The sequence below is a fragment of the Serinus canaria genome, chromosome 23 (genome assembly GCF_022539315.1).
Source record: "Serinus canaria isolate serCan28SL12 chromosome 23, serCan2020, whole genome shotgun sequence".
NCBI classification, from domain to species: domain Eukaryota; kingdom Metazoa; phylum Chordata; class Aves; order Passeriformes; family Fringillidae; genus Serinus; species Serinus canaria.
Window position 1 is genome coordinate 5,841,856 of NC_066336.1, and position 20,760 is coordinate 5,862,615.

General features: G+C 51.8%; 2 protein-coding genes across 2 annotated transcripts; both read left to right on the forward strand.

Annotated features, from left to right (window-relative positions):
* Positions 1–1,735: 1,735 nt before the first annotated feature.
* On the forward strand, positions 1,736–11,642 carry DHDDS (dehydrodolichyl diphosphate synthase subunit). The gene is made up of 9 exons (XM_030231118.2): positions 1,736–1,834; positions 2,747–2,831; positions 3,626–3,742; positions 4,240–4,382; positions 4,980–5,096; positions 5,270–5,371; positions 6,025–6,139; positions 7,239–7,346; positions 10,132–11,642. The coding sequence occupies exons 2-9, from the start codon at positions 2,769–2,771 to the stop codon at positions 10,366–10,368; spliced, it is 1,002 nt and encodes a 333-aa protein (XP_030086978.1). The 5' UTR covers positions 1,736–1,834; positions 2,747–2,768; the 3' UTR covers positions 10,369–11,642.
* A 1,705-nt stretch (positions 11,643–13,347) lies between these two features.
* Positions 13,348–16,804, forward strand: HMGN2 (high mobility group nucleosomal binding domain 2). Its single transcript, XM_030231120.2, has 6 exons — positions 13,348–13,498; positions 14,088–14,132; positions 14,537–14,566; positions 15,134–15,184; positions 15,500–15,595; positions 15,944–16,804. Exons 1-6 carry the CDS (start codon positions 13,484–13,486, stop codon positions 15,977–15,979), a joined length of 273 nt encoding a protein of 90 aa, XP_030086980.1. The 5' UTR covers positions 13,348–13,483; the 3' UTR covers positions 15,980–16,804.
* The last annotated feature ends 3,956 nt before the right edge of the window (positions 16,805–20,760 follow it).

Sequence of the window (20,760 nt, forward strand, 5' to 3'; positions counted from 1 at the left end):
GCCCCCTCAATCCCTGTGTCTGCTCCCCCAATCCCTTTGTCTGCCCCCCCAATCCCTGTGTCTGCCCCCTCAATCCTTGTATCTGCCCCCAATCCCTGTGTCTGCCCTCTCAATCCTTGTATCTGCCCCCAAATCCTGTGTCTGCCTCTCTCATCCCTATATCTGCCCTCCCAATTCCTGTATCTTCCCCTAAACCCTGTGTCTGCTCCCCCAATTCCTGTATCTGCCCCCCTCATCCCTGTATCTGCCCCCAAACCCTGTGTCTGCCCCCTCAATCCCTCCATCTGCCCCCTCATTTCTGTCTATCCTCAAGAATTTTGTAGGACCTCCCCCACCCTGCTCCCACTTTAATGGTTTGGTGATTTCTCTGTCAGATGTCTAGTGTGTGTAAATACCTCTGTAAACCTTTCCACTCTCTCTCAGTATTCTCTTTGGTTATTGTTTACAAAAAATAAGAGGAAAAAAAAAAAAAAGAAAAAAGGAAAAAAAATATAAAATATCCAAAGCATCTACTAGGTTATGGAGCAGGGAGATGGATGTGCTCTCCCTCACAGAGCTGCCAGGTGGGAGCTCTGTAACCATCCCTGCCCTGGGCAAAGCGAATAGGGAATCACTCAGCTTTCCCCCGGGGTGCTGGGATCTAAGAAAACAGGGATTTTTATCTGTGCTGGGAAGCCACGCTGGAGGAGATGGGATTGATTCTCATCTCCTGGTGTTGGCCATTGTGGCTCTTCCCTTCTGCTGACAATAATTAACTAAATTGCTGCATCATGGCCCGCCCTGCCCACGGGCACTATGCATGAGGGGACAGGCAGGGAGGATGGGGCACGCTCAGGGTCCTGCTGTGACACGGGAGTGTTTGAATGTATGAGAAATAAAACAAAGACGTCCCTCACAAGGGGGTGTCTGCCCTGGGGCGAAAGCCTTGAGTCCCAAAAATGTCCACGAGGAGACGGAAGAATGTAATCCATGTTTACTGCTAGCAACCAAAGCGTTGGCGTCAAACCCGCGAAGTTTTAGGGGGCGGGAGGGAGGGGATGTGGGGGGCTCAGGGTGACCCCTGGGCAGTTACTCACACTTCCCAAAGACATTTCCTGCCGGAGTCCCTGCAGCGACATCCTCAGCTCCTGCTGCTGCAGGTTTCCCCCCCTTCTGCTCGTTTTATTTTTGATTTTGTACCAACTATGTAAAATGTGGGGTTTTTTTCTTTACTGGAAAAAAAAAAAATTAATAAAGACCATGGGCAATGGCTGCTGGTGATGTTCTGTGTGTGGTTAATTGTGTTTTTCTCCCCTGGGGTTGAGGAGCCCACATTCCAAATGGCGGTACCAGAGCAGGGGGATGTGCTGGGACCACTCCCCACCTCCCCTGCAGCCCCCCAAAAGTGCCCCAGCCCTGCCACGGAAACACAGACCGCTTTGGGTGGAAGGGACATTAAAGCCCACCCAATAACCCCACCCCTGCCGTGGCAGGGACATCTTCCCTATCCCAGGCTGCTCCAAGCCCCCATGTCCAGCCTGGCCTGGGATGGAGGGGCAGCCACAGCTGCTCTGGGCACCCCGACGCTCACAAAGGGAGAATTTCCTGCCAATCCACGCTGCCCTCTGTCCCTCTGAAGCCATTCCCCGTGTCCTGTCCCTCCCCACCTCCCCTCCCCTCACAGCTCCCCCGCCGCCATCTTCCCCTCCCCTCAGGGCGCCCCCCCCCCCCCCTGCGCGCGCGCGCGCGCGGCCCCGCCACCGCCACGCCCCGTCCGGCGCGCGCTCCCCCGTGTGACGTAGGCGGAAGGGCACGTCACCGTCCGGCGGAGGCTGAGGCGGCACCGCCGGGGCAGGTACCGGGACCGGGAGGGAGCGGAGAGAGCCGGGGAGAGCCGGGGCTGACCGGGCACGGCGGGGGCGTGGCGGGCGGGCTGTGTCTCCTTCCGCCGTGTCTCTCCCTCCGGCGGTTGTGTCCCTCCCCTCACGGAGCCGGCGGAGGCCTGAGGGACGCCCCGTCCCCACCCGGGAGGGCGCTTCCCGCCCGGGAGGGCCCGGGGGGCTCCCGGGAGCGGAGACGCCCGCAGGGTCTGGGTGTGCGCCCCGGTCTCGGCCGGCTCCGCTCGCTGCCGGCGGCGGGGCGAGGTCCCGGGGGCTGCGGCTGCCGGCCGGCCCGGGGAGCGGGCACGGCCCTCTCTGAAGGAGCGCGGGGTCACACCGCGCCGGAAGGCTCGGCCGCTGTTAGCCGGGCCTTAGCAGGCAGCGGTGGCGCTGGGTGAGCTCTGCCCGAGCCCTGCGTTAGGAGCTGGAGGAGCAGCCCGAGGTTCAGCGGTTCCCTGCCCTCATGTTTGTGGCTGTGGGTAGGGATCCCCTCCTGCGGGAGGAGGCCGCGAAAGCCCGCACGGAGAATGAGCTGACGAGTGTAACTCGATCTGCTGCTGCCCCTGCATGGTGGGATGAAGTCCAGGCCGTTGGGTCCGGGCTCTTTGTGCTGGGCTGGGTCTGTACGAACCAGTCCTGCAGGCTGCAGCACTCAGGGATGGTTTTCCTAGCACCAGCTGGTGCAGAATCCACTCTGATGACACAGCTGGAAAATTCCAGAGCCTGTTTCTGAGTTTCCCCACTGCCTGCTTATCGAAGGACTCGCACAGACAGTGGAAAAGGCTCCAGAGCAGCAAGTCAGAGCTGATTTTCCCCAGATGGTTTGTTTGCTTTGGGCTCAGACAATCACGTTTAATCCCTTTATTTTCATCTTCCCTTTGGTAAAGGAAAGGAGCTCTCAATAAAAAAATGTCGTGGATCAGAGAGGGCGAGCTGACCATCATAGAGAGGTTCTGTGCCAACATCATTAAGGTAAGGGATGGATTTGGGTGCATTTTGTGGTGAAGAGCTGGCAGGTTCTTCAGGGTGGAACTGTCTCTGTGGCTGCAGTGCTCTGGAAAGGGAGCATTGTTGGCAAGGCTGCTTTTAGTGCTGGCACTGGATGTGCATCCCTAAACTCCATCCCAGGGTGGGAGATTGCTTGGGCTTAGCCTTGCAAATGAGCAGGAGTGCAGGCAGTGCTTGCCCATAAGGATCTGTGCCCTGGCTGAGGAAGGCAGGGCATGGGAAGGAGGGAGAGAAGAGACATCCTCACGCTGGGAGCTGAAGGAATGAAACTGAGTACTGGAACAAAAACTCACCAGTTCCAGGAAAATTCCTTGCTCGGGATTGAGACTGGTGGTGCTGCCCTAGTGAGGTCAGTGGAAAGGAACACTCCTCTTTGTGGGGAGAAGCCTTACGGCCGTTTCTTGTGTTCTCTGAAGATAACTGTGTCTGTGAAAAGGCCCTTGAGCTCTGAAATAAAAAGTGCAGCATAAACCCCTGCGTGCCCCCTCCCTGGCTGCAGCTGTGGCAGCACTGAGCTCTGCAGCTCTGTCCTGAGGGAAGTGGGGAGGGCAGAGCTGCCTTTCAGCTCAGACAGTGGTCAGCACGGAGCTGTTTCTCTGGAGACCCCAAACTGGCCTTGGCAAGGAGGAAAGGAGCACCTCCCTGCTCGTTCCAGCTGCAGGGAGACAGCACTGCAGGGCTGCTGGGGACAGGGCTGAGCTCACAGTGGGGACAGCCCTGCTCACGTGCTGCTCTCCTGTGCTTCTCCCTGTCTGCAGGCAGGTCCAATGCCCAAGCACGTCGCCTTCATCATGGACGGCAATCGTCGCTACGCCCAGAAGTGTCACGTGGAGAGGCAGCAGGGACATTCCCAAGGCTTTGACAAGCTGGCACAGGTGGGGAGGATGTCTTCTGCCGTTGTGTGCTGGGAGTTTGAGCTGGGTTTGATGCTGGACTGGTGTCCTGTGTTCCTTCTCTTCCCTCTTCCTGTGCTCAGAGCTGCTGTTCATCATCAGGATTCGCAACTTCGGCTCCTCCCTCTCTGTGGTATCTTGCAGTCATTCTATTCAGCAGTTTACACTCAATTAGAATTACAGACCCCAAGGCTTTTATTTCTGTGAAACAGGTTGACTTTCTCTGAAAACGTTTTGAAAAGAGCAGTATGATATAATTTATGGGGCTTTTCCTGGCTGGATGAGTCCCCTGTGATGGATTCTCATCCTCAGGTAGTGACATTTTTCTCCTGTTCATTACTATGAATCTGCAATTCACATCTAGGGGTTCCATATTTTTGAGAGTCGTTTCTTTTGATCCAGTCCTGGCCTGGTGGGAAGGTTTCACATGGAGCAGCTGTGTCCTGCTGGCCTGACTGTTCCATTTTGTCTTGTTGCAGACGCTGCGGTGGTGCCTGAACCTGGGCATTCGGGAGGTGACAGTTTATGCCTTCAGCATTGAGAACTTCAAACGCTCCAAGGAGGAGGTGGATGGGCTCATGGACCTGGCCAGACAGAAGTTCAGCCGCCTCCTGGAGGAGCAGTAAGAGCCCCCCATGGGTGGAACTGGGGCAGGACACGATGGATGGCAGGGATGTTCCAAGTTGTGAGAATGGGTGAATGAGGAGAGCCTTCCCCACCTGCAGTCAGAGACTGGAGGGGTTGTGCCTGCCTGGGGGAGATGTACAGCTCTGTGCATGCACAGATTTGGGACAGCTGTGCCATCCAAACCATGGGGACAAGGACAGCTTTCAGATAAACACAGCACAATCAGAAACAAAGAGTGACAGATGTTGTTTTCATGAAATATCAAAGCTCTGTCTTAATTTTTGGTTAGTTAGAGGTGCCCAGAGCCTATGGTTGTATTCTAAGCCTCCACAGGTAGAGATGCCTTGTGTGTGATCATGTCCTGGTCCTTTGGTTATGTCTGTACCTCAGGAACTGGTGTGAGGAATGATCTCTGTGCCTTTATGGAATGGTTTGGGATGATCAAATCTCAGCCAGCTTGGCACACCTAAAAACCATTTCATGATTTTGCCTTTCTCCAGTTCCCAGCTTTGCTGAAGCTGTGGGTGGATGTAGGCACTGGTGCAGTAGAGACTGATGTGTTTTCTGTGGTCCCCACTGTGGTTGGGTGCAGGGAGAACCTGAAGAAGCACGGGGTGTGCATCCGTGTCCTCGGGGATCTGCCCCTCCTGCCCGTGGATATCCAGGAGCTGATTGCCCAGGCTGTGCTGGCAACCAGGAACTACAACAAGTGAGTGACACCCATTCAAGGAGCTGATAGCTCACGTCTTCCTCCTCTTCCTGAGGGCTGGGACTTGTCAGACAGGCTACACCTCTTTTTTCTTCTTGGTCCTACAAGCACACATCACTGTCATCTTCTGGGCCTTGCCAGGACGAGCCTCTCACAGCTTTTCCTCTGTGCAGGTGCTTTCTGAACGTCTGCTTTGCTTACACATCGAGACATGAGATCAGCAATGCTGTCAGGGAGATGGCCTGGGGGGTGGAGCAAGGACTGCTGGAGCCCAGGTAACTCTTGGCTTTCTGTGTGAGGCTTTTGGATGAATCCTGCCTGTCTTACCACTCACGCTCCATGAGAAATCTCTCAGAAGCCAAGTGGCTTTTAAATAGATCTCATTAAACCAGTGTGACTGGAACAAATGACTTAAAGTTACTATGCAATGTTTGGCTTTTATTATTTCAGTTACCATGGTGATAGATACACAACCAAGGCAGAAGAGAAATTAGGTCTGTGTCTTAAGTTAGTTTAAATGTGAAGGCAGATTTTATGCCACAACAATTGGCTGCCTGGCTGACAGTCTTAGCTACGAGGTCAAACAACAGATGAATCATGAATACTGCACTGTTCCTCCACCCTGAAGGAGAAGGAATAGTTCCACTCTGCTCCCTGCTGCAGATGGAAGCCCTCTCAGTCTGCTTCCACCACTGTGTTATGTTTCAAAGAGCATGGAGTGGGATGCTCTGGGGGCTGAAATAGCATTTGGAATAGCCAGTGGAGCAGACAGCAGTGTCTAAAAGAAGTAAGTCGATGGCTCACTGTGGTTCAGCTCCACCACCCAGTTTTAATTTGCAGCCCTGAGTTTACAGAAAACCCCTTAATTCTGGTTTGTGGCACATCCACGGGGTCAGGAAGGGTGTGTGATAGGCTGTGTCTCTTTCAGTGACGTGTCTGAGTCGCTGCTGGATAAGTGTCTGTACACCAACAACTCCCCCGACCCTGACCTGCTGATCAGAACCTCTGGAGAAGTTCGCCTCAGTGACTTCTTGCTCTGGCAGGTAAAGTCTCTGTTCTCTCCTTGGGATAGTCTATCTTTGCCTCAGGGGCTGCTGGTGTTCCCCTGACTCCAGGTGCAAGCAGATGTGAGGGCTCTGAATCTCCTTCTGGGGTCAGGAAACTTCCAGGATGGACTGAGCGCTGGGGCACCTCTGAGCAATCTGTTTCTGGCAGATCTGTGTTTGCCAAAAATCATGAATTCTCATCCCTTGGCTCCTCTCCTCACCTTTAAATAATTTCTTGTTTGTAGAGAACATTTGAGTGGAGCTGCTTCAGCTGAAGCTCACATGTTATTTTATATGTACAGTTTGGAGCCAAACCCAATTGCCTTTAGGCAACCACATCAAATTATTCCCATTCCAAATTATCTAATTGGCAAGTTCTCAGAAGTTGTCTGCCCTGAGCTGTGCTTACCTACCAAGGCATTCCCTCTCCTCCCCCTGTTTTTGGGCACACCTATACCCTGGGTGGTGTTGATGCTACGAAATAACACTTTGTTTGCTCCTCGGTGGTAGTGGAGTCCTGTTAAGTGTTGGCTTGTTTTAGCAGTCATCATAGGAACACATTCACCTCAGACTGTGAGGAACTTGGTGGCAAAAATAGGTTTTGACTTGAAATCTTTCATCATCCAGCTCAAGGATATCTTCAGTGCACCACAACTCTTGGCTTCATTAAGCAGTTCAAATGCCATGAGTGGGCAGTAAGGAATATCATGAGATGTCATTTGAAGAATGGCTTAAATGTCATGTCCTGATCCTCAGTTCAACTGTTATTCCCTTAGCCTTTGGTACTCCAGTGTTGCTATTTTAGGGTTTTTATAAGTCTGTGATGCTTAAGCTATTAAAAATACCTCTCTGAAGACCAACACACCATTAGAAAGAATTCTTCTGATGCAGGAGTGGATGACTGGTGTCCCAGCATTCAAAACAAATTGGAAGGACTCTACATTGTGCAATTTCAGACTCTCCTGGCTGGTTTTTACCTCACTTGAAGTAGATTCTGGTAACACGGCCTAGGTAAAACCTTTGTAGGGAAAGGTGCATCTTAATGAGTTTTTCTGTTGCTCAGTGATTAAATAGTTGGTGTTCTTGCTTTCTGCAGACATCCCATTCATGCCTGGTGTTTCAGTCAGTCTTGTGGCCAGAATATTCCTTTTGGAACTTGTGTGAAGCTATCCTTCAGTTCCAGATGAACTACAGTGCTTTACAGGTAAGGGAGCCTTGGGGAAGTGGAAAGCCCAGCCCCATGGGTTACCTGCACAGCAGCTGGAGTTCAGGTGAGAGGCTGCAAAGGGGGAGCAGTGGTTGGTAGTTAAGGTCTTGTTTCAGTAGCAGCTCATGTGTTGCTCCTCCTGTACCCCTGTGGCGTGTTACAACGTCTTGGTGTGTGGCCAGGCTCCTCTACTTTGAGCAAGACCCAAAATCTCCAAAGTCAGCACTGTCTCTGCTACTCACTGCTCATTCCAGCAGCTGGAGCATCTGTCCCAGGGCTCACACACCCAGGGAGCACTGCTGGGGGGCCACAGGGTGAAATCTGCACTCAACAAGCAGGGAGCACTCACATGCTCTTCCTCTAACTCCTCTGTTGTTTTTAGGGTTGCTACAAGTGGGTGTAGAGTTTCCTTTCTGAGGCAGCCTGAGCTGTGAGTCTGTGGACAAGTGTTCTCTTTCTGGTGGGTCCAGATGTACCTGCTGAAGGGATTGTTCCTATTGCTCACTGACATTGTTCCTCTCCTTTTAGATCTGTTGCTGGGAGCTCTCCCTGACCTGGTTCTGATGCAGCTGGCCAATTCAGTAGTGAGATAGTAGTTTGGCTATTTTTAAGCAAAACAAGTGTGGGAGCTGGAACTCTTGATGGAGAAATGTGGGGGGCAGCAGCTGGTGGCACAGAGGCAGCAGGGACTGCCCAAAGGACCTCAGTTGGCAGCTCTTCATCCTCACCACATCTTGCTGCTCAGTGTGTCTGTTCCTTAATTATTTGGGTCCTCTTTAAAAACAGGCATTACATTGCCCTTTTCTACCTTCAGGGACCTTGCTCACCCCTGAGAGTTGTCAAAGAGATTATAGCCAGTTGAGGTTATGGCTGAATTTAATCAAGTGCAGCCAGTCTGGCAGCATCCAAACTCTCCATGTCCTTAACCTCTTTTGTTCCTATTTCTGGCCCAAGTCTGCCCTTTTCCTACCATCAATTCATTGTATTAGTACAACTAATGGCAGTTCACCTTCTGCATGGAGAGAGAAGCAAAAAAGGCAGTAGTGTTTGTCATTGCCATCAGCTTGGCCTCTGTGTGGAACAGTAAGGTCACTGTTCTGACTTTGCTCCTGGTGCTGGTTTCTGACAGGCAACAAATGCAGCTTCTGTTCCCAGCTATTCTCATCTTTTCTTAGTTCTGGTTGGTGGCTGGATGTGTTCATGCCATGCTATTATCAAGGTTTCTCATTGTCCACATTTGTCCTCTGGTCAGTTTTCTCCCTGGAAGAGCCACTTTGCAGTGGCTGAGGCTGCCCTTTTTTCCAGGGAACCCTCACAGTTGTGCAAAGGGAGGACTTCTCCCTCAGAGGAACTGATATTTAGGAGCTGGGTCTTTTTAAATTAAAAATAGGTGATCTTGAAATCCAAAAGAGGTCACAAAGCAAATTCTCTTGGTGGGAGGGTTGCTGTCAGTGAGGCTGGGGAGGACTTGCTGAGAAGCCAGGATGTTTTACAGCAGCCGTGTCTGCTTTGGGAATGGGCTGCTGCTTTTGGGATGTGGATGGGCAGCCGGATGGAAGGGGTGACAAAGTACAGAAACACCCCCTTGATTTGGAGGCATTGGATAAAAGACATCCTCCTTCCATCAGCTCACATAGCATCACTTTCAGTGGCTGCCATTTTATTTCCCAGCTGGTTGTTGCTCTCCATGGAGTCCCAGCATCAGCTGGACCCTGCTTTTGGTGGCTGGTAGATCTTGGGAAGGAGTGCAGGGCTTGGCTGGCCAGCCTGCCCCTGCAGTGGTGAGCTGTCTTCTCTAGGCAATAAACAGAACTGCACTGTGAGGGATTGAGGTCTCCTGCTCAGCAGGCTGATGATGATCCTGCCCTGGAGTGCCTCCATTCAGTGGGTTTGCTGGGGATATTTCTGCTCCCACTGCCAGCACAACAAAAGCTAATTTCCAGAGCTATAGCTGCCTTGTGCTCAGGAGGAGTGTGGGGATGAGTGAGTCAGGCTCTCATTACAGTAATTATTCTTCTTGCTTGTTTGAAAGACCAGCACCCAAGTGTGTGTGTGTCAGTTTATGTCACAGTGACCAGTTTTACAGTTTTTAAAAATAGAACCTCAATATTCCTGCCTGCTGATGTGTTTCTTGCTGTTGGAAGCTGCAGGGGCCAGGATGTGTGCAGTAAGGAGAAATCTAAAAGTGATGTTCTACAGCAAAACATTTCAAATACTTGAAGGGTAGACAAGGATGGCTCCTGCCTTTGCCTTTCTCCTGCTGAGTCTCAAGCCAGCACACAAATTTGGGAATCACAGAAATTTGGGAATGCTGAGCTTATTCCTGCTTTTGTTTTAAAGCTGATTAGCTCAATACTGGATCATCTCAAAGAATTGCCCTGTAAGTCATGGTTTGGAATCCCCTAAAACCTTTCAGCAGCCAGGGGAATAGGATAAAAATGCTGTGATAACACTGGTGAGATAGATAAGAGTGTGCATGTCTGGGGTTCAGGAGTTCTCCCGTAGCTGTTCCTCTCTGATTCCAATATCTGAGGGTTTTCCCACAATCTGTCCTGACTTTTATCGGTTCTAACTAGGAGTTAATGCTCTGAGCAGAGCTGTGTCTCGAAGGCAAGGCCCAGAAGGATTTCCCTGTATTTTTGAGCAGGCTGCCTCAAGGTGGAAGAGGCAGACCCAGAGTGAACCTGCAGATCCACGGCCAGGCAGAGGCCGTTTGTCCCCCTGTCCCACAGGTGAGCTGAGAGGCCTGCTAAGGTGCTAACACTCCTGCTTTTCACTCCAGAAGGCCAGAGATTCCTACCTGGAGGAGAGGAGGAGACAGCAGCTGGAGAGGGACCAGGCTTACGTGACCAAGAAGCTGCAGCAGGAGGGCTGTGTGTCCCACGGAGACTCGCGGCGCCGGCGCACGCTGCTGCAGAGGTGCACAGCCCTGAGGGAGGAGAGGATCCAGGGCTTCCTGCAGGCCCTGGAGCACAAGAGAGCAGACTTCTTGGAGAGACTGTGTCCGGTGTCAGCGTGACACAGGTGCTGGCTCTGGGGAACACAGCCTGCAGAGCTGCTGCCACAGGGACTGGCCCAGCGGGTCCTGCCCCCCCTGGCAGCCGGGGCTGCTCCAGGAGCTCCTGTCCTGCTGGCCCTGCCCGAGCAGGGATGGCTGCTGTGAACTCTCCTGGCCTGTGATGCTGCTGAGGAAGGTGGTGCCGTCCTGTGTCACCTCCCTGCCCTGGTGACAGATCCCTGCACCCTGCTGGGTCTCTGCTGCTGGGTCCTTGGCAGGCCAGGTGTTCCAGTGACAAGAAGTTAACTGGGATGAGCCTCCTGCAGTTCTCTGGTTGCTCCTGAGCTGGCCCAGCCAGACCAGTCCAGTCCTGTTAAATCAGCCTGGGCTCAGGTTCTTCCATGGCTTTGCAGTTGGGATCTCCTGTAGAGATGTCCTCTGCTGTCCCATCAACTGAGCCCTGCTTTCTGCAGGGAGGGGATTGTTCTGGTGCCAGGGGCAGTCCCCACTGCCTGCTCACTCAGAGCGTCTGGTCTTTTCCCCACCTGGCTGCTGGGTGGGATGTATCCCCTCCTGCTTTCCAGAGAGATAAAGGAAGGGTTCCCAGCCTTGCTGTATTGAAAAAAAAGCTGCTCCAAAGCTTCAGCAGGTTCTGAGATCTCTCCTGAGCAGTGTATTGGGGAAAACCCAGGTGCAGAAGGTGCTGGACCACACTGACCTTGGGAAAGGCTCTGAGCAGGCAGGAAAAAAGGATTGCTTGGGAATGAACCTTCTCAGGAAGGAACTTGGCTAAACAGGCGATGGCTACCACACGCCAAACCCTCTGAGGGAGTTCCAGGGAATGAGGGTGGTTTTGGCTATTTGTCAGGAATACAATAGCCAAAACCAACCTCTGACCCCAGCCAAGATGGTTCAGGGGGACAGTTTGGCTGATGCTAAAGGGAGTGTCCAGAGCAGCTGTGGAGTATTGCTCGTTCTCAGTTTGCCATAGGCAGGGGGATGGACAAGCTGATTCCCAAGGCTGTTTCCATCTCTCATTCCTCCTGGTTTCCGTCCCCACGATCAAACTAACTGAAAATGTCTGGACTTTTGCTCCTGATGCACACACACGTGTGGCAGTACCAGCTGTTGCTGGGTTTTGAAGTGTTTCTTCTTACCTCCAGGTGAAAACCACAAAATGCAGATTTAACAGCCTTGTAAGTGCTGCTCACTGAGCACTTGGCCTGTGATTGTGAAGAACTGTGTAGTCAAACTGGGAATAAAGTATATTCATACCAAAGTTATTTAAAAAATAACCTGAATGTTTAAAAATATGTGGAGCTGCTTATTTTAAGGTGTGATGAAGCTGGAATCCAGGTTTAATATAATAATATTTAATCTGTGGCAGACTCCTCATGTGATTGCTGCTAGCCTGGGAATGGTTTGAAGGTTATTTTTACAGTGTAGTGTGAGCAGTTTGCTGATACCCCAAAGCCTGCCTGAGTGAAGCTGTGTGCAGGTTCCACCTCTCGTGTAAGTAACAAAGAGAATTTGGCTAAAATTGTGCTGAGATGATGAGAGCTGTTGATTTTCAACTTCTTTTGCTGTATTTTATTTTCTCCGTGTTTCAGGAAACTGTGGAAACAGTGTACTCTCCATGAGATGGAAACTCTGCAGTCTGCTTTGCCAGGCTCATGGAGAGACTCTTCTACTCAAAAAATGCATTTTTGCCTTAAGAAAAAAAAAGTTTGCCATTGTGTTCTGACTCTACAGGTGACAAAAGCCATGGAGGTGGCTTTCCACAAAGTACTGGTCCTGTTGCAGGTGAGGTAAGTGAAGGATCTGGTTTATAAAATACTTGTTTGGAAAATTTTAGTCCATTTTATAAAAGGCATCACTGTAGCAGGGGAGGAGGAAGAGCCCTTCAAGCGTGGCAAAAGGTTCCTGTTACCTGACTTTGTACATTTCACCTGCATCAGTTATTCCTGTAAACGCAATTGCAGTTATTTCCCTGTGAGCCTTCCTTTGTTAGAGGGTGGAGGGCAGACTCCAGAGTTTCAGGAGGGCATCTTTCCAGTGAATCTGTGGGAACAGAGCCACAGGCTTCTGTCAGTGAGAACAGAACCTCCATCATTAATTTATATGGGCTGAAGATGGGAAAAATCAGCATGGCTGGAAAAATGTGCAGCTGAGGTCTGAAAAAGCCTGAATTTACCTGGGCAGGGAAAGGGGGAAAGGCTGTTCCTTGGGGGGGTTTCTGAATGAGGCTGAACTAAAAAGTGAAAAGTTCAGGGCTCAGTGAAGGGGCAATGAATATCTTTAGTTGGATTTATAGCACAGGGGCCGTGGCTGTGCCAGGTGGGAGGAATGTCCCCTCTTGGAAGGAGCCCAACTTCCCGAGTCACTTGGCACCAGCAGCAGGCACCTGTGTGAATTGATTGAACGTCATTTTATTGCTTTTTAACATTTCTCTCTCTCGTTCCAGCAGTGCCGCCTCCTTTTCCGGGCGCAGCTCTCGGCATCTCCCGATTCTCACAGGGAAAGGGCGCTCGCTGCTTCCCCCGGGAGGGGCCCCGCGGGGCGGGAGGTGCTGAACGAACAGCTCCGCTCACCTGCGCGCGGGATCGGGGCGGGGTGCGGCTGTCCCCCCCCTTTCCCCCGAGCCGTTTTTCACATCCCCAATTTTCACCTTTTCCCCCCATTTTTAGCTCCCCCCCCCCCCCCGCGGGTTTCCCGCGCGCGCGCACGGGGGTGGGGGAAATGGCGCGCGCGCCGCCCCCTCCGCGCGCCCCCCCCATCCCCTCCTTCCCTCCCCGCCTTGGCCCCACCCCACGTGACCCCCGCGGGCCAATGGGCGCGCGGGGCGGCGGGGATCCGGCTGGAACCGGTTGGGCCGCGTCCGGCTCTATATAAAACTTTATAAACACCCGATTCCAATTAGTGGGGTCGGGACCAGCGCAGCCCGCCGGGTGCAGCCCCGCCACCGCTCCCCGCACCGCGCCCCGCAGCCCCCCGCGACCAGCGCGCCCGGCTCCCCCACCCCCGCCTCCCCGCGCCGCTCCCTCCGCCCCCTCACGCCGCCCGGCGCGCTCCGCTCTCCTCCGCACCCACTCGGACCCGCTCACACACTCACTCACACACGCTCACACGCGGAGCCATGCCGAAGAGAAAGGTACGTGCAGCTGCCGCCCCCCGCTGCCCTCTCCCCCCTCACGGTGTCCTTTCCCCCCTCCCGGAGCCGCCTGTGGGAGGGGGGGCGGGACTACGCGCTCCCCCCCCCGCGTTCGGGGCGGTAACGGAGCCGCGAGGCCTCACCGGGGGTGGGGGCGGCGCGGGGCCCGTTACCGGCGAGGCCGCGGCTGCGGGAGGGGCCGGCGGTGCCCGCCGGTCCGAACCGGTTGGTTTTGGCGGGAGGTCGGTGCGAGGGGAGGGGGAGGGGAGCGCCGGTGCGGGAAAGGGCGGGAAGCGGCGGCGGAGCTTTGCCGCCAAAACGGCGGGGGCGGGAGGGGGCCCGCCCCGAGCGGGCGGCGGCGCCCGCACCAACCCCGCACCAGCCCCGGGAGGCGGCGGCGCCCGCCCCGCCCGGGCCGCGGCGGTGCGGGGCTGTGCCCCGGCATCCCCCGGCCCGGCCCCCGGGGAGGGGCCCGTACCCGCCGGGGGTGCGATGGGGACGGGCCCCTTGAGACCGGGGTGAAAGCAGCGGCTGGGGGCCGCGAGTCCTGTCCATCCCTTGTCCCTACAACCTGTGTCCATGTCCCCAGGCTGAAGGAGAGACCAAGGGCGATAAGGCCAAAGTTAAGGATGAGGTAAGAAGTTCAGTGTTTTGAGAAAGTTGGATCATCAAGTGTTTCCTTTGGAAGATGAGGTTTAACACCGTCAGAGTAACTGGGGAGTAGCGGGGAGGGTTGGTCTCAATTGATTCTGGCTTTTCAAAGTCTTAACTGCTTTTTAACCATGAGAAATCTACTTTTAACGGTGAAAAATGTACTCAACTATCATTAGCTATTAGTAATTTTCAACAGCACAGCCTCATGTTTCTTGAGAACACAGAAAAAGGGAAACTGGGAAACTACCTCCCTAATTTGTAAAAACTAAAGCACTGTAAACAGGATTTCTGGGGTTTACTGCTTTGGGAAGAGAGCAAGTTTGTGGGATTTTGAGAGTACGTTTTCCATGTCATTTCAATAGAACTGTTCTCCTTTTCCAACAGCCACAGCGGAGATCAGCGAGGTTATCTGCTGTGAGTATCCTCTTGCTGGGCAGAGGTGTCACAACTCTCAGTGGTTTTACACATGACCACTGGGTGTGGAAATGTGTGTCAGCCCTGGAGGTGAAAATTGAGTTCCTGCCTTAAAGACCTGCCCCATTGTGTGCTGCTGTGGGAGTGGTAAAATAATGGACAAACCAAATAGCTGCTGCAGTTTCAAATGCTTTATTTGCTTTCCTAAAACGAAGCTATTTGGCCTGAATGTTAAAAAAAAAAAAAAAAAAAGTAGTTTGCTTCTCTGGAACAGGATTCGAACAAGAGCCTGGAGTGCCAGGACAAAGGAGGAATGGCTTCCCACTGCCAGAGGACTGGGATATGGGGAAGGAATTCCTGGCTGTGAGGGTGGGGAGGCCCTGGCACAGCAGCTGTGGCTGCCCTGGATCCCTGGCAGTGCCCAAGGCCAGGCTGGACCCTGGGGCTGGGAGCACCTGGGACAGTGGGAGGTGTCCCTGCCGTGACAGGGTGGCACTGGAGGGGCTCTGAGTCCTCCCAAGCCAAACCATCCCACGAGTGTCTAACCAGGTTTTCTCTCCCTTGCAGAAGCCTGCTCCTCCCAAGCCAGAGCCCAAACCTAAAAAAGCGGCTCCAAAGGTGAGTTGGAAAGGTGAACAATGGGTGATGAGGTTTGGCACTGCCTGGCAATAGCAAAGCTGACAAACCTTTGGTTAACAGCTGTGCAGTGAGGAAACGGAGCTGCATCCTCGCTGCCTGAAGCTGAACTGACAACTTGCAGATTTTACAGAATTTGCATAAAAAATACCCAAGTGAAGACTTCCCACTTGCTGTCAATCCCTTGACCAACAAACGTTGGTGTCTGTGTTGTTTTGGGGCCACCACCCCAGGAGAGGGGCTGTGGCTCGTGCCTGGCTCTGGGAGCTGACAGCAAATGTTGTCTTGCATTTACAGAAGAGCGAGAAGGTGCCCAAGGGGAAGAAAGGAAAAGCTGATGCTGGCAAGGAGGGAAACAACCCTGCAGAAAATGGAGATGCCAAAACAGACCAGGTATCCCAGCAGCCTGTCGTGCCCAGCATTGATTCCTGTCCCTCTCGGACCGACAGGTCTTGGCTTGTGCAGTGTTGCTTGCCAGGCTCAGCACAGAGGGGGGGTGGTAAAGAGTTAAATTGTCTGTTTGCCAGGGGATGTTGCCACATGGAAGTTACTGTTCTTCTGTGAAGTTCAAAAAGCAACTTCTAAGTTGTGTTTTAAGGTGCAGCAGATGTTCAATCTAATTTTATCAGAAATCAGAGCTGCCCAGCCCAGAGAGGATTTGTTCTGCTCAGGGTTTTGCTGTGTAGGAAAATGAGTGTCCATTTTTTAAATGTGTTGACTTGTTCCCCTTCTCCTTTTCAGGCACAGAAAGCCGAAGGTGCTGGTGAAGCCAAGTAAAACGTGTGAATTTTTGATAACTGTGTACTTCTGGTGACTGTACAGTTTGAAATACTATTTTTTATCAAGTTTTATAACAATGCAGAATTTTGGTTTACTTTTTTTTAAGCTATGTTGTTAGCACACAGACCGCTTCATTGTTGTGTTCTGGGGGGTGGGGGGCAATGGGGACAAATGTCATTTAGTCTATTTCTCAAAACCTAAATTTTAATAAGAAAAGCTTCTGCCAGTCCCCCAGTTTTTGGAAGAAGGGCCCTTCCTGCAGGGAGGAAGAAGGGATTCCCCTGTGCTGCGTGTCAGTTCTGTCCAAGTGACCATCAAAGCTCCCAGGATGCTGTTGCCTGCTCCAAATCCCAGTGCCACCAGTCCTCCCCCAGTGTCCCCTTTGACCCCGAGCCATGACTCCAGACCACAGCAGAGCTGGGACGCTCCACTGTCAGATGATCCGGATTGCTGGTGTCCAGCCTGGGATATCCTGGCTCAGAAAGGAGCTGCACTTCCTCTTTTCCATTGTGGACCCTCAGATGCAGAAATCTGCCTCTGGAGTTTGTTTCCTCTCCCAGTCAGGGTGGGTTTGTGCGGCGTTGTCAGACAGCGCCCAGGTGAACGTCTCCACCCTCACTCTAAACTTCGCCCTCTGCCTGTGCAGGCTGAAGATTCTGACGGTTTTTAGCAACTTCTCCATTTCAGTAGTCCACAAAGGGAGGGGAGTTTGACAGTTGTTGTAAAATGTTGCGGATTGTAGCCCATGTCCTGCCTAAATTACCATGATTGTTCATGAAAAGTACCTTTAATAAAGCTGGATACGGTTTGGCTTGGACTGTTCTTAATGCTCTCTAATTTCTCCTGCCTTTAGTTCACTCCATGTGGTTTAAGAACATTTGCTTTCTGCATGCCTGTGTTTGTGTTTTCATTCAGATAATTAATTGTTGCAATTCACACCTGAAAAGCAAGATTTCCTTACCTGAAAGCCAGGTTTCCTTGCCTAAAAGCTAGATCACTGCAAGATGTTTTTAGGGCCTCGGCTTAGTTGGCTGAAAATGGAACGTGTAAGTAACTACTGAGTTAATTTTTCTTTATTTTCTAAAATGTAGCACTGTACAAAATGGGGAGGAATACCGTGATCTTGCTGCAGAGAAAAGTGAAATTCTGGTGAGCTTTTCTTGGGAGTGAAACCAGAACTGGCTCCATAAAACTGATGATGTGTTACATTTCTGCACTTTAACTTGAATATTGTTGCTCCTGCTAATCGAATCCAGACCTGGCTGGGGCAGTGACTAAGCAGGAGACGAGATTTTTTTGGGTAAAAATGCACCATTTTTATAATTGCTACTTAGACGCCACAGCAGAGCCAAACCCAAACCCCCCTGTGTAAATGTCTCCTTCAGTGGCTGTCAGATGGAATATTTCTCCATCTCTGCTTGGCTTTCCCTGGGATTTCAGTGTCTGTTTGTGATTAAGTGCAGTGACCTGTTTCAACCTGTGCTGATTTCAGAGGGAATCCAGTGAAAACGAGCAGGGCAGAGTTTCACATCCAGAAATTTCCAATGGCAGGAGTGCTGGAAGTGTCCTGGAGTGGCTGCAGGCACAAAAGGCAAGTTGGGATGTACCCCTAGGAGCTGCTCCATCCCGGGTTCCCACAGCTGCTCTAACAGAAAAGAAATAATGATGAATATTCCTGCTTAATAATCTTCATCAAACCCCACCCAGAAACAGCCACCAAACCTCCTGAGCAGTGGCTGGGGCTGCCACTGCACAAAGGAAAATAATAATTAAATCTTAAAATCAGAAAGCTGGAAATAGCCTACCTTGCTTTTGTAGAGTCTCACCTTGCTGGGCATCCACAAATGAGCAGGTACTTCCCAGGGAGCTGGGTCTGAGGGGGTTGCCAGTGGCCAAGCTGCCAGCTGGAACGCTCTGGTGTTCCCTGTGTCCGTCAGGGCTGGGTGACCTCTTCACCCCGGTCATTAAACCAAGTGCTGCTAATGAAGGGGAGCTCAGGGCTGCTCTTTGTTGGAGGAGTTACTCCTTAACTCCTCCATCCTCCCACCCCGGCAGCCGGTGCTGACCTGGTTCCTTGCAGGATGTTTCTCCAGCCAGGCACAGCAGGGATGTGAAGCAGTGTCTGCCACCTAAACTCCCCAGACAGCAAAGGATATTTTGGGTGCTGAGGTGCTTCCCCCTGGCTGTGCCCTGCACTGCTGGACTTATTGGCCTGTTGGGCTTGACTCGACAGGCAGGGCTCATCTATTTCTCCTTAAGCAAATAGAGACTGAGGATGCTGAAGCCAGTAAATCCAACTAATTAGCTGTGTAAATTAGAGCTGGGGAGCAGGCGCTGGGCTGCAGCTCGTGCCTGGTTCGTGGTTAGAGGCACCACAAATCTGCATCACCGCCTGCCAGAGCGCCTGAAGCTGAACAGACATTTTTTCTGCTAAACTGTAATCATTTAACATGGAAAATTGTCTCTTGTGTATCTGTTGGGAATGGGATTGGTGCTGCCAGGTGCAGTTAACAGGCTGGTCTCTTGGGTGGGCTCTGCAGCAGCAGGGATTTTATCCTGCTGGAGCTTTGGGAAACATCACACCCAGGGTCCAGAAAGTTACCTCTGGCAACAGAAAGGCAAATGAGTCCTGGCCTTGAAGCTGGGCACCAGTATGGGTTAAATCCATGCAATATTAGGGCTCTGCCACTAATTTGTGTCTCCATTTATCGATTTCAGCACAAGCCACCTGGGAAATAGGGCTAAACTGCCTTTGTCATTTATTTGCCTCTTAATAGGTGAAGTTGCAAAGAATGGCCAAGTTCTGCACAGGGCTGAAGCCTTTGGGATGCTGGAAGTGGATACTGGGGATGATCTTTGTTTTCCCAATGCTTCAGGATTTTGCTGGGGTTTTAAGAACAATGAAATTACTGATAAATTATAGAGCAAAGCCTCTGGACTCCCCCCAAAGCAGCAACAATTAAACTGAGCAGAAGTTAATGTGAGCAAGCTGCCAGCCAGTGGTCACTTCCCAATATCCTGCAGAGCCACCTTTCCCCCAACCACGGGTTTATGTTAAACTGAAATGGATTGGGCTAAAAACCACGAGAACAGGTGAACTGGACCGTGCCAGGAGAGCTTCCCAAGTCCCTGCTCCTCCAAGTACAGTGCCCTAGGATGAACAGTTTTGACTTTCAGAATCATTCCCCCTGCAGCAGTTTTCCTTTTGCCTTCACAGAGCTCAGTTCTGTTTGGAAGAAGTGACAGTTTCCTCCAGCCCTGCCCCAGGCGGGCTGAAAGGGAACAAGGAGGGCAAATGGACTGAATTCAGTGAGTGCATCCAGAGGATACTGAGTTGCAGGATCATTTTTGTCAGAAGAATCACGCAGCTTGATGGCACAGGGATTTCATTGTCCCTAAATCATCCCAGATATGGTAATACCATACCCAGGGACTAATATTGCTGACTGTAATTCCTGAGAAATGGCACCTTCTCCTGCAGTTGGTGGAGATGAAATGGAGCTTGAGTTAAACTCACAATTTACAGAGCGAGCCCATCATTTGTAAGGGATGGGAAGGAGGTGGCACAGGGGGAGCTGTGGTGAAGTTGATTGAAGCTAATAAAGATCTTTAATAAGTTGGCTTTAGAAGATTTCTGATGTGAGAGACTGGGCTTTTTAAAGACCCTTTATTAAAAACTGCTTTATCTTTTTTTTTTTTTTAAGCTTTGTAGCCATCTCCTTATGAAGGGAGCCAGAACATCTGTGGTGTGGCAGAAGAAACAGGAGTAGAAAATTTCAGGGAAAACTTTGTAAATGTGAGACTTTTTAAGATGCATTAAAGCCTCCAAACAAAAACACTTCATTGCCTTGGGTACAGCAAACCAGCCTGGAGAAAACACTTGGAGAACGAAGAAGGAGCAGTCCCAGGTGGGAGTGGCCCAGGTGTAGAGCAGGTGCCACAATTCTCTGCATTGTGCTGGACATATAAACCCCAAATGAAATTTCTACTTTTCCCCTTTAAAGAGATTTGATAGTAGATTTAATTTTTTTCTCACTGAGTTATCCCACTGAGGTTACTTTTGGATTTTGAACAGATTTCCCTGCAGGCAGCAGCTCTCCCCTGCTCCCAAGTTTGGTGGTTGCTGTGCAGAGGTGGGTGTATGTGGCAGTCTCCTCCTGGAGAGGAGTTACTATTAGATTACTATTAATCTGGATTATTTTAGCATTGCCCAGACAGATTTTGTTTGCTTTTACTCTATTGAAGTGGTGTCTTGGTGCTTCTTGATGGAATTAATCTTACCTCAGCACAAGAGCTGAACGTTCCTGTACTGGGGTTCTGAGTTTAGCCCGAGGACTGATTGCAAACTTGGGCAATTAAATGAGCTTTTCTCTCCATCTCCTTCTTGCTGGAGATAGCAGCAGAGGTTGTTCCTGTGCTGGGCTGTTTGGTGGATGGGTTTTGCTGGCCTGCAGCCTGGTTGGAGGTGCCCAGGTTTCCCTGCCATACCACGATCCAATTAACTTCCGTGCACCGAGCCCCGCAGAGAAACATTCCCTTGGTACTGAATTAATTGCTCTCGTAAAAACCATCCGTGATTTCAGCGGCGAGCGGGGTCTGAGGCTCGTTGGCAGGGGAAGGCTTTGGGAAGGATTTGGGAGCCTCCCGGTGCTCCTTGCCGCGGCCGGTGGGGTTGGTGCGGGGCTGTTCGGCTCATTAACCCGCGGTAATTAACAGCCTGTTCCTTCCCTTCGCCACACGGGGGTACCAGGAATCACGGAATGGGGCTGCCGGGCCAG